This window comes from Melospiza georgiana, chromosome 1 (assembly GCF_028018845.1).
Source record: "Melospiza georgiana isolate bMelGeo1 chromosome 1, bMelGeo1.pri, whole genome shotgun sequence".
NCBI lineage: Eukaryota > Metazoa > Chordata > Aves > Passeriformes > Passerellidae > Melospiza > Melospiza georgiana.
The window spans coordinates 121,481,052-121,495,619 of record NC_080430.1 but is presented as its reverse complement, the minus strand read 5'-3'; the positions used below and the strand labels follow the sequence as shown (position 1 = coordinate 121,495,619).

The window sequence follows — 14,568 nt, the reverse complement described above, 5'->3', positions numbered from 1 at the left end:
ATCTTAGAGTTTGCAATTGTCACACCTGCTTTATAAGCTAAATTTCTTGGAATAACATGCTCTTCCACAGTGTAAGTGAAACAAGTAGAAGGAGTTCTGGTATGTGAGTTCAGTTACATTCATGTATTTGAGAAAGATGATTTGTTTCATATTCCTTTCCTATCTGTTTTGTAGTGCAAACTATTTTCTGAAGGCTAAGACAAATAAAAGCTGTGCTAATTTTGAAACGTGAAGAGATCAAAAGATTGACAAGTAGTAGAGATTTTTATTTTATTCAAGGAGTAACCATTACTGTGAAATGTAACAGTAAGTAATAATCATTGACAAGTTGCCTGGGGAAGAAGGGCAGTGTTGCTACAAATTGATTAATGTGAAGCGTATAGAATTCAAATTGACAATACAGACTCAATAGTATTGTAAAATTGAATAGTGTAAGATAAGAGTGGATGTGCCTTGATGCCATTGTGTTGTTAGTGCTGTTGTGTCCTCCTTGGATTCTATAATGCAAATGCTGCTTGTGCCATTTCATGGTAGCCTGATAAATGCAGCTGGAACTGGGAGAAACCATGAAATATCTATTGTACCATCAGACATAATTTGATCTCAAAACTTTAAAGTGTTTGTAGAAATAGACAGTTTTATTCTTTACTTGGATAGAAGTCCAGGCTATAATGATTGGCAGACTTTTTAATGAAACATTTATGATCACTTTTATGCTGAGTAGACAAGGCTTAGCAAAACCAGCTGTTTTTAGACTAAACCCAGTGTAATTTAAAGTTATGTTTGCCCACCTACATACTGATTTGCTCTGTATTACATTTACACTGATTCTCTCAGGGTACCTAAAGTTGCTGTTAATTTCTACAGAAGTAAAGAAAAAAGAGGATACCAGAACGTTCTTGGTGATTTTATTAGCTTTCAAATCAGCTTCTTAAGGTACAAGGCAAGCAAAGAGCAAACAAGGTGAACCTCAAATATCAGATCTTTCAGACTATGTTCTCCCTTTGGTGGCAAAGTGGTTGAAAATGTGATGGAGAAGCAAAAAAACATGTTCCTTCCTCCTTCAAAGACTCTAGTCTCCATATTTGTGAGTCTGTTTTCTCCGCAATCCACACAACTAGTTGTGGTTTTTATTTGCCTTCAAACCTGCTGGCCTCTGATCAGAGGAAGTAGTTGAGGATTAGTCCTGTCAAGGATTTCTCAGTAGCACAGGGAATTGGGGGAGTCTGGTCTTTGCTGGACTCCTTCCTGATGATTGCAGACAGTGTCACAGCAGAGACACTGCTTCACCCTTGGGTGTGCCTGGTGAAAAATACAGAGTACAGATGAGCTGCAGCTGGGTGGGTTTGCTGGTGCAGGTTCTCTGATACAGTTTCACCTTCCAGGCCATGTTGTCCCTACTGGGACATCAGGTACAGAAAAAACAAGTATTTGCTTGGGAGAATGTTTTCTAGGACTGTTTTTTACAAAAATAAAAACTTCTGTATGCCTCATTTTGGCATGTGTTTCTTTGGTATGTATCTGCCTAGATGTATAACATACATTCTATAAAATTCTATATGAATATAATAATGGAGCTACCAAATAAGAACTTTTACTACACAAAACTTTTAGTTTTCTTTAGAGGAGAAACTTCACCATGTGGAACAGTGAAAAGAAACATGCCAGAAAGATAGCAAGCTAGTTGAGATAAGCAGAAAAAGTATTTTTCTATAAGCTGATAATAGCTTTCCCATTCAGTGTCAGTTACTCTAGCAAAGAAGGCCTGCAGCAGGAATGCACTATCATTTAATTATTTTTCCAGTTTAAGTGGGTTTTATGGAATAAGATCATGCCTCAGGCTTCTCAGCTGAGGTAATTTTGTGTATCATGGGAAGGAAAAAAGGATCATATGTGTCTAAGTCATTTAGCATTGCTTCTTCTGAGATGCAGTGAACATTTTATACTTTCCATTGAATTTCAGAGCTTCATCTTTTTATAGCACTGTGGGCAGAAACTCCACTTAGGCAGTAGCCAGGAGACTGTTGATTTAGTGGGTCATATCTTCTGTTCTATACTAATAAATATCAGTGATGTCATAGTCTGCCATGAGGTCAGTGCCATCAAATCTCTGAAATCTATGCAGCTTTGGTAAGGAAAGTAACTGTTTTCTTCTTCCAATATGATCTCATCTTACCTGGGAAGCCTGGCAATGTGATTTTTCTCCTGCTCTAACTTGTCCTAATTTCATAATTAATTCTCTAGGTGAATGAAAAGGTATAAAAAAGTCATAAGAGTCTTTTTTTCTGTGCTGACTGCCAGTATAAGCTGAAGAAATAAAACAAAAACTGGCTCCATCTGCAAGTAGCCTCAAACTTCAGTGACCTGAGCTTTATTTTGGCCCATGCTGGAGCTGAAATCAGATAAAAATACAGATACAACTTTGCTTTTTCATTGTTTCAAGTTGCAAGGGCTTGGAATTCAGTCTTTTCAGCTCACATTTTCTACTTATGTTTCAAGTAGAAAATGTGAGCTGAAGAATGCTTCTGAGTCAGGTATCAAAATTACTAAATAAAAGAGTAAGTAGGTCACAGGAGGAAGAAAATTTGATGTACTTTATTGGGAAAAAATAGAGGTAGTGTAGATTACATGAGCTGGAGAAGTTTTATAGTGAATAAACCATGGTTCAATCCCATATGTACAGATAACACATGAATCTGAGCAGACAAAACTACTGTTTTCATTTAATACCTAGATACCCTGAGGGTTTTGTACCATGGAAATTGTATCTGCAGTCCCTTTCACTTACCACTATAATGAAACTTACTGTGCAATTGAATAAAGGAGCAGGGTAAAGAAAGTAAATGTATATGTATCTTGTAAAAGTCTGATCTAATTTGAATCAAATAATTAATCTAATTAATTACATGTATTTTGTAGCCTTTGGAGGTTTTTTTTTTGTTTTGTTCCTATGTACAGTCCTTTCTTAAGTTCCTGTCTGGCTTGTCACATCTAGCAGCTGTCCTGTGCCTTTCTTGGTGAGTTCCTGTGAGGGGCAGAGACAGGATAATAATGATTGTCATGGCATCAGCAGAGATAAAAGAAACTCCTGAGGGGCTTGTGGTTGCAGGATAAGCCCACTGAAGTGCTTTGCCAAGGAACTGGATTGGAGTTTCTGTGCTAGCTGAAGCTCAGTTGGCAGGCATCAGAAGAGGAGGAGACAGTGGGCTGTGTGTGGGGGCACTTGGTGGGCCCTGGGAATGTCAGAGGGCTCAGCAGACCATGGGCTGGAGATCTTGCAGTGCCTCTGACCTTGAGCAAGGCAGTTCCCTCCTGTCCTTTCTTAGGCTGTCCTGAAGAGCTCAAAATAGAAAAGATTGGCGTGGCTCCATGCAGTGATGAACAGTGCTAACTGGAGCCTTGAGGACCTGCTCTAAATCAAATGAAAATAAGTAATAATCATATCAAACTGGCTCTGAACCCCTTCTCTCTTGATAGGGTATTAGGGGCTGTTCAATGATCCAGCCACCACCCAGGTGCTTAGTGCCTGTCCTGAGAGTTGAATGAGGTTGTTTAAATGGTGTGGGAGTTAGATAACGAAATGGCAAAATACTGTTCTGGAGATTGGTGATTGGCTCCATGCAGGATGTATTTGACATAGTTGTGTGTCACTTTGCTGGTTTCCATTCTGATAAACAAACCAGAGATTCTGTCTCCAATCTTGGCTCTGCGTTGCACTGCACAAGAGTGGAAGCTGCCCCTGAGACCCTGGTGTGGAGCCAGCCCTCTCCAAAGCTGCAGGCTTGGGTAGTGTGTCCAGACTGGGAGCACTGGCACAGGGGAGGTCTTCTGGCTAATATCTGCCTCACCCTTACAGGAGACTTTTCTGATGGACTGCAGAAAGATAGTGCTGTAGACTGGAATGATTTGTTCATCTGATGTATTCATTGCATTGCCTTGGGCTGGGTATGCAGGAACAGGGATAAAAGAAACTATATTAAATGTTGAAAAAGGAGGTGAAGTCAGAATTATTTGAGTTTTTATTGAAATTCTGTTTACAGTGCTTTGCTTAGAGATATATTTATGAATACTTGTATTACTTGCAGATTTTTCTTGCTTTTCCCTTACCATGAATCAAGTAAAGGTCCAGCACATGAGTGGAAAAAAAAAGAATACTGACCAGAGAAAAAATACTGTCAAAGATCATGAAAGGAAGAAAATTGCCAGTAGTGTAGCAAACCAGTCCAGCAAGGCAGGTTTCAGTTTACTCTTAGTAATATACTAGGTTATTGGGGGAAAAAGAAAGAAAAGATTGGAAGTTAAAATCTGAGTTACTACACAGAAATATAAACATGCTTGCAGCTATGCTCAAAGATTGCTTTAGTTCTAGGAGTGTAATTGATAGAGGTTTATTAGTTTAGATGACAGAACGAGGGAAATTGCAATTTCTGTAGTGTGTTTCTGATGCAAATTTGCAAAAGCATGCAATGTCTTTTGAGAAGAATGCCTTCCAAAAACATCAAACCTGACAGGTTTAATAATCACCTTGAAATCAAAACCTAGGCCTATGGCTAGCTACACAAAAATAATTTGACATAGAAATGTTTTAAAAGCATGATTGATTATGTAGTCTAAAGGAACCTTAAAGTTTTTAGCATTCTTGCTTTTTACTACAGTTACTGTGGTTGAAAGATAATGAGTTACTTAACAGTACCTTTTTATTATAGATTTTAAAATTCAGAAGTGTAGTACAGATGTTGTCACACCAGGTTTGATGGTGATCATGGGAGGAAATCAGGGAAAGTCTAACTCTGAATGAGTGTTTTTATTTCCAAGTTTCTTACTATATAGCAACTTTCCCTTGTATGTCAGACAGTTGCTGTTTATAAACCACGAAGATAACTCTTAAGTGCTCCAGGTGGCGTGCATTAGTGTGGCATGCAGAAATAAACTCTTTATTTCATGCCAAAATTTATAGTAATCGGCGAAGCTGTTCTCTGAAGAGCCCTTCAGATGGATATAAGGGAACGTGTGCTTATTCCAAGACATTAAGTTTTATCTACCTAACAGGAGAAATCCCGTTTCAAAATACTAATTAGTTTTGAAATGAATAATGACCTTTAGCCTGAGTGCTCAGATGAGATGTAAGTAGGAATCAACAGAAGTACAGCTCTACATACAAGCACCAGAGGAAAATGTTCATTAGCTCTGCAGTTCTTTGCCAAATTAATTCTCTAGTTGACTGAAAAGTCTAAAGCAGACATTTTCCTGAAGCTCAGTTTTATCAGGAAGGGCAAACTATACCACATATTATGATGTCTGGACGAGACTTTAAAATAATCGATTTAGCAAAGACCTTGAGTTCAGCTCTCGGCCGAGAACTCCCAAGTCATTTCTACAAAGAACACTCACTTCATCATCCTAATAAAATTATCTTTCTCTCTGTGATCATACCTTATTTTCTACCACATTTTAAACCCTGGTGAGCAGATGCCACTAAGTAGCTCAGTTTCCAGCAGAACCAATCCTTCTTTCTGTTGCCTGACTCCTTTCTCACAGCAGCATCAGCATGGTCATAACTGCTTGCTCCTGTTTCTATTGCAAACAGCATCACCTTTTTTTTTTTTATTTTTTAAAGCTGTAGATGGCAAAACCCATTAAGATTAAAATATATATTGCTTCTTAAATGTATTGCTTCTTAATATGATTTATTCATTAGTTATTTCCACCAGATTTTGTATTTAACGTTTAGTATGTTTCTTCATAGATGTAGCAGGAGAGCATTTGACTACATTAAAGTTATAAACCCAGTACTCATAATGAATATTATAAACCCAGTACTCATAATGAATTCAGTATAAATTTTGACAACTGGCATAAGCTAATACTAGATGCAGTCAGACATCTTAAGTGCTAATTTGTAGCTTGACAAGTTTTGACGTGACAAGTGAAATTCTGTTTGCTTTTATACAGTTAACCTACTGGAGTCAGTACAGAAAGTGAGACAGATTTTTGTCTTGACAACTTTTAACATCAGTAAAATTCTCAGTTGTTCTTGCTCAACATGTATTTCTAATGGGTGCTCTTGTCATTGAATTCAGCTGGCTTTGATTCAATCACTATTCTATTTCTGTACCAAGTGAAAAGCAAATAAAAAAATCTGAGCTATAGTAGGTTAGATATAACACTTGGAAAAAAATTGATCTGGGGTAAAAAAGCCCCAAGGAAAAGAAGACGTGTTTAAAATCAAGGCATCTAGCCGAAAAAAATTAAGTGCTGAATAGGGTGATGATAATTCAACATCACTGCAGGACTAAATTTAAAGTATGTAAATGTTTAATTTAACTACAGTGCTGAATTTCATGGGGGTTTGATATTTGATTTGAGAATAATTGCAACATCTATGAATACTTTCTCAATTTAAGTTAATGATGTACTTTCATTTTTAATTGATTGCTTTATTCCTTCTGAGAATATTGAGTTATATGTAATGTATGTTGATATTCCTTGATATCATTGATGTAAATTTTTCATTATGCTTTGTCTTTATCATTGTAAATGCCTTTAAATCATGTAGCAAAATGTTTAACTAAAAATATTTTGGTTCCCCTTTCAAATTAGATTATTATTACCCCAGCTTTACAAGCATGGTCCTTGAAGCAGAGAGTAACAGGGGGAGTATAGAATCTTTTTTGCTCCTGTGGAGTACAAATCTCAGTACTGTCAGTTCAGCAGTGTGATATGTGTTATCTCAGAGAAAATCTCAAGATATCAGAATAATTCCAAAATCTCTACATTTTATTGCTGTATTTCTTTCTGTTGTGGTGTTACTGTTCTGTTCTTTCAGGTTTTTTTTTGATACACACCTCAGTTGTGTTTGTGCCAAGTGGGACCGTGGCCCTGAGTGAGGCGGTGAGGTGGGGTCAGTCAGAGCAGGGAGCAAGGGCTGCAATCCCAAGTATGCACTCTCCCTTCTGTCTAGCAAATGTAGCAGCTGCTAGCAAGCCATTACTGCCAGTCTGTCCCAAAGAAAATCAATTGGTTCTGTTTCAGTTTGCTTTTGTTTCTCACTCATTGTTTATAACATTCGTTTCTCATTTTTATCATTTTATAGAGCTTCCAAGAGCAGCTGTCAGGATCTTAAGCAACATGACATTCCTTTTTGTGAGTTTGTCATACACAGCTGAGAGTGCCATTGTCACAGCTTTTATTACCTTCATTCCCAAGTTCATCGAGTCACAGTTTGGCATCCCAGCTTCCAATGCCAGCATCTACACTGGTAAGGCATTGCCACATAGTGTTACCTTGCAAGCTTGGCTTTGGCTAATGAAATGAGTCAATTAGGAATGAACCAAAATGTGTTTGTTCAAACAGGTGATTGGATCCAGCTTTCTGCATTTGGTTAGATATTCAGATTATTTTTTCATGTTTGTTATATGTATTTAGTAAGATGTGAACCCATTTATATTATTAAAGGGCTGGATTTTTTTTTTTTTTGCATAGGCCTAGACAGATGCTTTCTTATTTTGTTGATGGTCTCCAGGGGGGGAAAAAAACCCCAAAAACAAGCTAGAAAAACCATAGACATGACTGCAATTTGTGTGCTTTAAAAGGTCTCTTAACACTGTTCTTCTTTTCTGTGAATTTTACTTCCTCTTTGATCTTTAAAATACCTTTATCTTTTTTTCCCCTTAGTGAAAAGTTGTTTATCTCTCCCATCCTTCAGTTATCTCTCTTCTCCAGAGTGGTGTTTTTCTCCTTACTTTTACTTATTTACATTGAGACAACAATCTAGCCTAGTCAGAACTCCCCAGATTCTCCTCTCCTACCTGTCATTTCAGGAGACCCCTGCTGAACCAATGTACAGCCATGTCCAACTTTTAACAGAGCTACAGACCACAAAATTTTAAGCTTCACAGTGACTGAGAGAGATGAGAACTTGGCTAGTAAAGGAGGCCAAAATATTGTGCAGAACTGGGGCCTGTGTCATGAGGATGTTTCCTTCTCTTCTAGCTGTGTCAAAGACATTTGTCTTTGTAGTAATCTTTTCAAATTCTCCATAGTGCTTCTCATACAGAGTAACTGCTGATTGCTAGGCAGGTTAGTTCTTATTTCCCCTCCCACTGTGCCTTAGGAATGATGGAGTGGAGTGAATGGTGGGGACACAGGTGAAGTATGGGGTGAAGCTGTCCAGGGGTATCTGTCAAAAAAGGACAAAAAGCAGCAGAAGGAAGAAGGAAGGCACATAGACCTCACATGGGAAGAATTTGTCACTTGCTGAGGCTGGAAAAAATGCAAGGAATTTCTAGAGTGGGGAGGGGGAAAGTCAGAGAAGCACCATGAGGTGTTTTTTATTTGAGAGTTTCTGGGATGAGATTTTCTTCAGGGCATGAAATCCCTGTGTTCTGCATATAAGGAGGAAACATTGACTCATGGGACTGTGGTGCTCTCTGAAGCTTGGAGTAGCTACACACAGAGGAGTTTTACTGTAATGAGTCTTGATGGGATGGCTGCACCATAACTTATTTCATTCCCAAGATAAACCAGAAACATTCTTGCCAGAAAAAATACTCAACAGCCAATACATTAACAGAAGTAAAATAGTGTGGCCTTGCCTAAAGTGTGAAATTATTAACATCTGTTGTTTCCCCTATTGTAAATTACTTGATAAAAACTATTAAAATGACAGAAGAAGAAGATTAAATATATCAGGCTGGATGTGCAGCAAGGACAAGTGAGCACTGCTTCTAGAATCCCAGCCCTTAAACTTAGCATTGAAGTCAGCAGTTGTTAATTTTATAAATATTTTTGTAGGAAGGATGGGAAAGGGAAACTTGGAAATTTTGTATTAGATTGCTACTGGATAATAAAATAAAAGACATGACAAGTTCACAAATTTTCTGGTTAGTAAAAAGAGAATTTATGTGTTATTTATATTTTACATCTATGCTTAATATACACATTGCCAGCTGAGTACATGTGCTTCCTGAATCTACTTGAATCTTTATTTAAAGATTTTGCTGGCAATTTTTTTGTCTTCTAAGCAGCAATTCTTTAATTAAGTCCCAATTTCTTTCAGTTTTAAAACAACCCTGGCATTTATCATAATAAAAAACCACTGGGTGCCAAATTTCATGTCTTGAACTTGTGCAGCTTCTATATTTAATTTCTGCTCTTGGAAGAAAGACTGGTTTTGATTCTGTGAAGACTTATTGTTTGGAATCTGCCTCCTGAAATGATATTTTGTTCTGTAATGTCATTGGTGATGGCAGGATAATTAAGGTGCCAGCTGTTTTTCCCTCTTTTCTTGCTTTCACAATCTCAACATTTTGATAAATATAATGTCCCTTTCACCTTTAGAGATATTAGCAGAGAATGAGTATGCTTTCCAATAATTGTAGAGGTATTTGCATGTGCTAGTCTTACTGGCTTCTTTAAGAGACCAGCATCTCTACCAATTTGGATTATAAAGTTTAACATCTCTGTAGATACATCTGCCGAGTAGTAGTTCAAATTCCATGTCTATATGGAATGCATCTTTATTGGCAAAGCCTTTAATTAAAGAGCTTCTCACATGTCAGTGAGACCTGGAAAGAACAGTGCAAGACATTTGCTGACTTTGCCACCATCTCAGGACCTGACAAGTGGGGACAGCCTGGTGATATGTTGCTGAACCTTATGATTGCAGCAGCAGAGGTTTCATAGGCACGTCTTTGTGTCTTACACTCACCCTAATTCTATTATCTTACTTTTTAAAATTGTGTTTGATCAGTTTGTACTCCACATATCTGTGGAGAGATGAATTGGAATGCTGAGGTAGGAGTTGTGGAGTCATAGATTCAAGGTTGGAAAAGACCTCCAAGGTCATCAAGTCCAAGCTTTGACCGAACACCCCCATGTCAATAAACACCAAGTGCCACTTCTGGTCATTTCTTGAGCACCTCCAGGGATGGTGACTCCACCACCTCCCTGAGCAGCCTATGCCAATGGTTAACCACTCTTTCTAATGTCCAACCTGAACCTCCCCTGGCCCAGCTTGAGCCATTTCCTCTTGTCCTGATGGAATTTGCTTGGGAAAGTGCTGTTCAGCTTGAGTAAAGTATCCAGAAGGCAGAATTTGCAGCCAGGCTTGGGTGTGCACTCCCAGGTGGGCAGGATTCTGGGGTCCTGCTTGAGGTTAGCACTTGTGCTTTGCTGGAATTAATCATGAGAATGGGAGGAGGAAGATTTGTGTCCAAATCTGGATTTCTTCCAATTTCAGTGGTTAAACTGGACCTATATGTAGCCCTTCTCCCCATTCTAAAATAAATACAAAACAATGTTTCTGCTTGTAAGTACAATAGTTCTCTTATAGTGCTTTGGCTGCTGCTGATATGATAAGGAGGCTTTTATAAATTCTTTGACAACACTCCAGAGGTTTGAAAAGTCTGACTCATTTTGCTAGCAGAGAATCAGACAATGGAGATCTTAGTGCAGCATTTGCAGTCATCTAATTACGGAATGATACCAATATTTATGTTTTATGCCATTTCTGTAGGTCCTGTTTTAATGCTGTTTGAATTTCTTCCTGGCAGGTGTGATTATTGTCCCAAGTGCTGGTGTTGGTATTGTCCTAGGTGGCTACATTATAAAAAAGCTGAAACTTGGTGCAAGAGAGTCTGCAAAGTTGGCTATGATCTGCAGTGGGGTGTCTCTGCTGTGCTTTTCAACACTCTTTATTGTTGGATGTGAAAGCATTAATCTAGGGGGAATAAATATACCGTACACAACTGGGTAAGTATCTGGGGTGATTATCTCTGGCAAAACCAACTTTTCCCAATAAGACTGATCTAGAAATGTAAAAATGCTGATAGCTGATGTACTGAAGAAGCCATTTCAGTTCAAATGAGAATTTAGTGAATTTTGTGATATAAGCACATGCTGTTAGTGTGTGGGTCTTGTTTTTTACATCTGGTTTATATTGCAGTTTGTGTAGTAACTTAGCTTCTTGAGGGGTGAGAAAATGCATTAGAATGGCCTTCAGTGATGCAGAAAAATAAGAAGTCTCCTCTGTAGATTACTTAGGATTTACTTAGTGTTTTAAAATGTTTTCTGCTCATGAAAAATTGTGAAAAAATGAAGTGGATTGTGAAGATTATTTCTGAATGGGTTTATTAATTATCACCTTAATAGTATTTTAGGTTTACAGTCCCTTTTTGAGAGGAATCACTTGGGCATGTGCTGTTGACATTAGTGGTGTGCACTGGTTCTGAACCCCTTACTAGTTGTGTGAATGCCCTCCAGTGCTTGCTGGATCATCATCAAGACAGCAACTAGACCATATTCCCTAAAGCTATAGAAAGAATGAAGAGGACTGACTGCAATGAGGAAGAAGGTGTGGATCTAGGAAGGACTTGGGAGTAAGGAATTTGGGCTGTGGCATTAAGAAATGCATGGAAGGGCATGAAAAAAAGAAAAAGGATATTTGGAGGCAAGGCGACAATGGAGACATTTTCATTGGGAAGGGATTCTGTAGAAGCCTGATCATGAGCTTTTATTTTCTTTCTTACTTTTTACATGAGATTTTCCTCAAAATTGCATTCTTCATGTAGGTTAAACACAGGAATAGAGTAAGTGTTTGGAGAGTGTGACCCTATCTGAAGCAATGTTTTTTCCCTTTGCTTTTGCATCTGAGGCATGTCTGCCTTTTAATTGTTACCAGGTGGTGGCTATCAGATCCATTTGTGTATTTGCTTTTAGTGCTCAGCTCTGGACTCCTAATATTTTGAAGGTAATGTAGAGTGTAGAGCAGGAAAAGAGATGATGAAATGGAGAGAAAATACAGTGGGCAGAGGGATAGCAAGTGAAAAACAAAGAAGTAAAATAGGAAGCAAGGGAGGAAGAAAATAGGTGCTGTTTACACAGAGAATGTTTTGCATTGCTTGTTGCTGGGTGTTACTACATTGCTGTCAAACCTTAATGCTAGAGCAAAGAAAACCAGCAGCTGAAAGTCAAGAGCTGATGAAAAGCTGTTTGTCCTTTGTATTCCTAAGACCTAGAGTTAAAGCTTGCTGCTGAGGGGCTGTCAGGAGAAGGAACTGGCATGGTGATATACCCTCATCTGAGCTTAGTGGGCTGAAGAAGGAGAGAAGAGGGATGGGGAGGGGGTGGAATGCTTTGATTGTCCACCTGCTGCTAATGTTTGTGACAGCCTGTGGGCGTAGATGATGAAAATTAATAGGAATGAAAACATAAATTTCAGATGGGAATTAATTGATCTGTGTGACAAGTCAGAATGTACCTGCCTGACTAATGAGAAGCCTGTACCTTTGTGTTTGGAGAAGTCCCATTTAATTTAAATCTGTTTCTAAACGGAAAACAAGTTGTACTATTGTCATGTAACTCATAGCCTTCATGCTGGATTTGTTAGAGTATCTAATGTTTGTTTAGTGAGTAATAACATTTTCAGTAAATACATAGCATCAATTGAAGTAAGCATCACTTCACAGCTGTTGTGCAAATTGGCAGTACATCCTTCCACATTCATGTAATTGTTTTTATTGAGAAAAGAGGTGAGAAATAGTAACTGCCAAATTCTCACAACTTATTGATATATATAAACTCTTTGAAATCAGTATAAAAATCACATTGAGTGTAATGTCATCAGAAATTGAGAATTACCAGCATGTTACAAAGCATGATGCAACTAGATTTTTTTAACACAGAGATAAAGTCCACATTGATTATCAAAAAGCTATTAAAAAGGCAGCACTACACATAAATTAATCTTGAATATCTGATATGTAAGCCTTCTCTTAATTCTCATGATCAATCAATTGATAGTTTTAATTCACTTACTTAGTAGGCAACTCTTTAACTCAGCCATCAAAGAATGTTGTTGGCCATGGAATTACAAAAGCATGCTTTAATTTTGAATTTAATAAAGCCCAAACTTCATTCTCTACTTAGACTATAGTGCAGCCTAGGGATGTCAAAGCCAGTTCAAGGGGCAAGATTGGATAGGGAAAGCAGGAGAGCTGCCTGGTTTGGGATGAAGTATTGGATGATGCTCTACCCTAACATGGCAATGCCAGGTGTGATTTGCACTGGCACCAACCCAGAGATCTCAGATGCATTGGGCTGTGTAGACATACCCTGCAGGATAGTTTCTATGTTCATTTGTACATCTAAGCATGCAGTTTTTTCCTTTGGTGAATTGAGCCCTAAACCACCACAAAGAAGAGGGGTGACCTGGGTTTCAGTTAACATAGAAGTTATGTGCATGCCAGTACTCAGAAAAGTAGGCAGTGACATTTCATAATTCAGTATGTTTCGTAACTCAGTATTTTTCTAACTGTACCAGCTGCAAAGAAGTGGATGGGACCTGCAGGCATGCACAGATTAGAATATATTAGAAAGGATTTTCTGCTGTTTTATGTTGGGCACCAGCAGTTTTGCTGTTGCTGGCGTGTCATCAGCACTTCTGTTCTCAGGAAGATCAAGGGCACCTCTGGATTATACATCTCAGCATTTTAGAACCTTTTACTCCATGCCCCAGCCTTGTTCTGAGGGTGTGTTTGATGTTTGAATTGCAGTGTAAGGAGCCTTATGTCAAACCACAATGTGGCATCCCTTCTCTAGCTCCATAACAGCATCCAGGTGGGAAGTCCTGAATGAGTGAATGGTCTGGACAAGAGTCTAGATGGCTTTTAACTATTTCTAAGGAGAGAAGCCCCACAGCCTCCCTGGACAACCTGTGTCACCACCCAGTGACCTTCACAGTGAAAACTGTTTCCTGGTGTTTGTAGGGAACCTCCTGTGTTTCATTGCCTCTGATCCAGGCACTGGGCACCACTGAAAAGAGCCTGGCTGTGTCTCCTTTGCATCCTCCCTTCAATATTTACAGGCATTGATGAAATCCCCCTGAGCCTTTTCCAGGCTGAACAGTCTCAGCTCTCTCAGCTTTTCCTCAGAAGAGAGATGCTCCAGTCCTTTCATCATCTTAGTGGACTTTCACTGGTCTTTCTCAGGTACATCCATGTCTGTCTTCTACTGAGGAGCCCAGAACTGAGCCCAGCACTGCAGGTGTGGCCTCACCAGTACTGAACAAAAGGGAAATAGCAGAGATTTGGTTTTTTTCAGACCTGTCTCTTGCATGTATTGTTGTATAAGGCAGCTCCATGGTGAGCTTACTCACAGTGACAGATTCCTGGATTAGTTCAGTTCCATCTCTCACATTTCTGATATGTAATGACTCAACATAGACTCTTTGATTGCTTTATGTTGTTTTGGTGCAAGTAAAATTTAGTTAAAGTGTGCAATTGGCTTAATGAGGTATTTCACATAAAAATACTTACATTTTTCCTCTTGTATCAACAGTGTGTGTTTCTGTTATTCTTGTATCTATTTCAGTCCAATCAGCCAGTGGTATCCCTTAACTTGAAAGCAGTGACTAATTGGATCAGAACAATAACAACAAAGAAGGAATCCAGCTAACACAGTGAGAGGGTCCCTTGTTTGACAGCTACACAAAAATTGCATCATTGCTGCAATTCCAGCTGCTTGCCAACAAGGAGACTGCAGATCTCTGCCATCAGAATGTCCTTCAAT

General features: G+C 38.6%; 1 protein-coding gene across 1 annotated transcript in view; it reads left to right on the top strand.

Annotated features, from left to right (window-relative positions):
- The window catches only part of SLCO5A1 (solute carrier organic anion transporter family member 5A1), a 67,317-nt gene that overhangs the window by 39,350 nt on the left and 13,399 nt on the right, over positions 1-14,568 (top strand). Inside the window, exons 4-5 of the mRNA XM_058029435.1 lie at positions 7,094-7,258; positions 10,554-10,752. Coding sequence (XP_057885418.1) covers positions 7,094-7,258; positions 10,554-10,752 — 364 coding nt within the window. The remainder of the gene's footprint in view (positions 1-7,093; positions 7,259-10,553; positions 10,753-14,568) is intronic.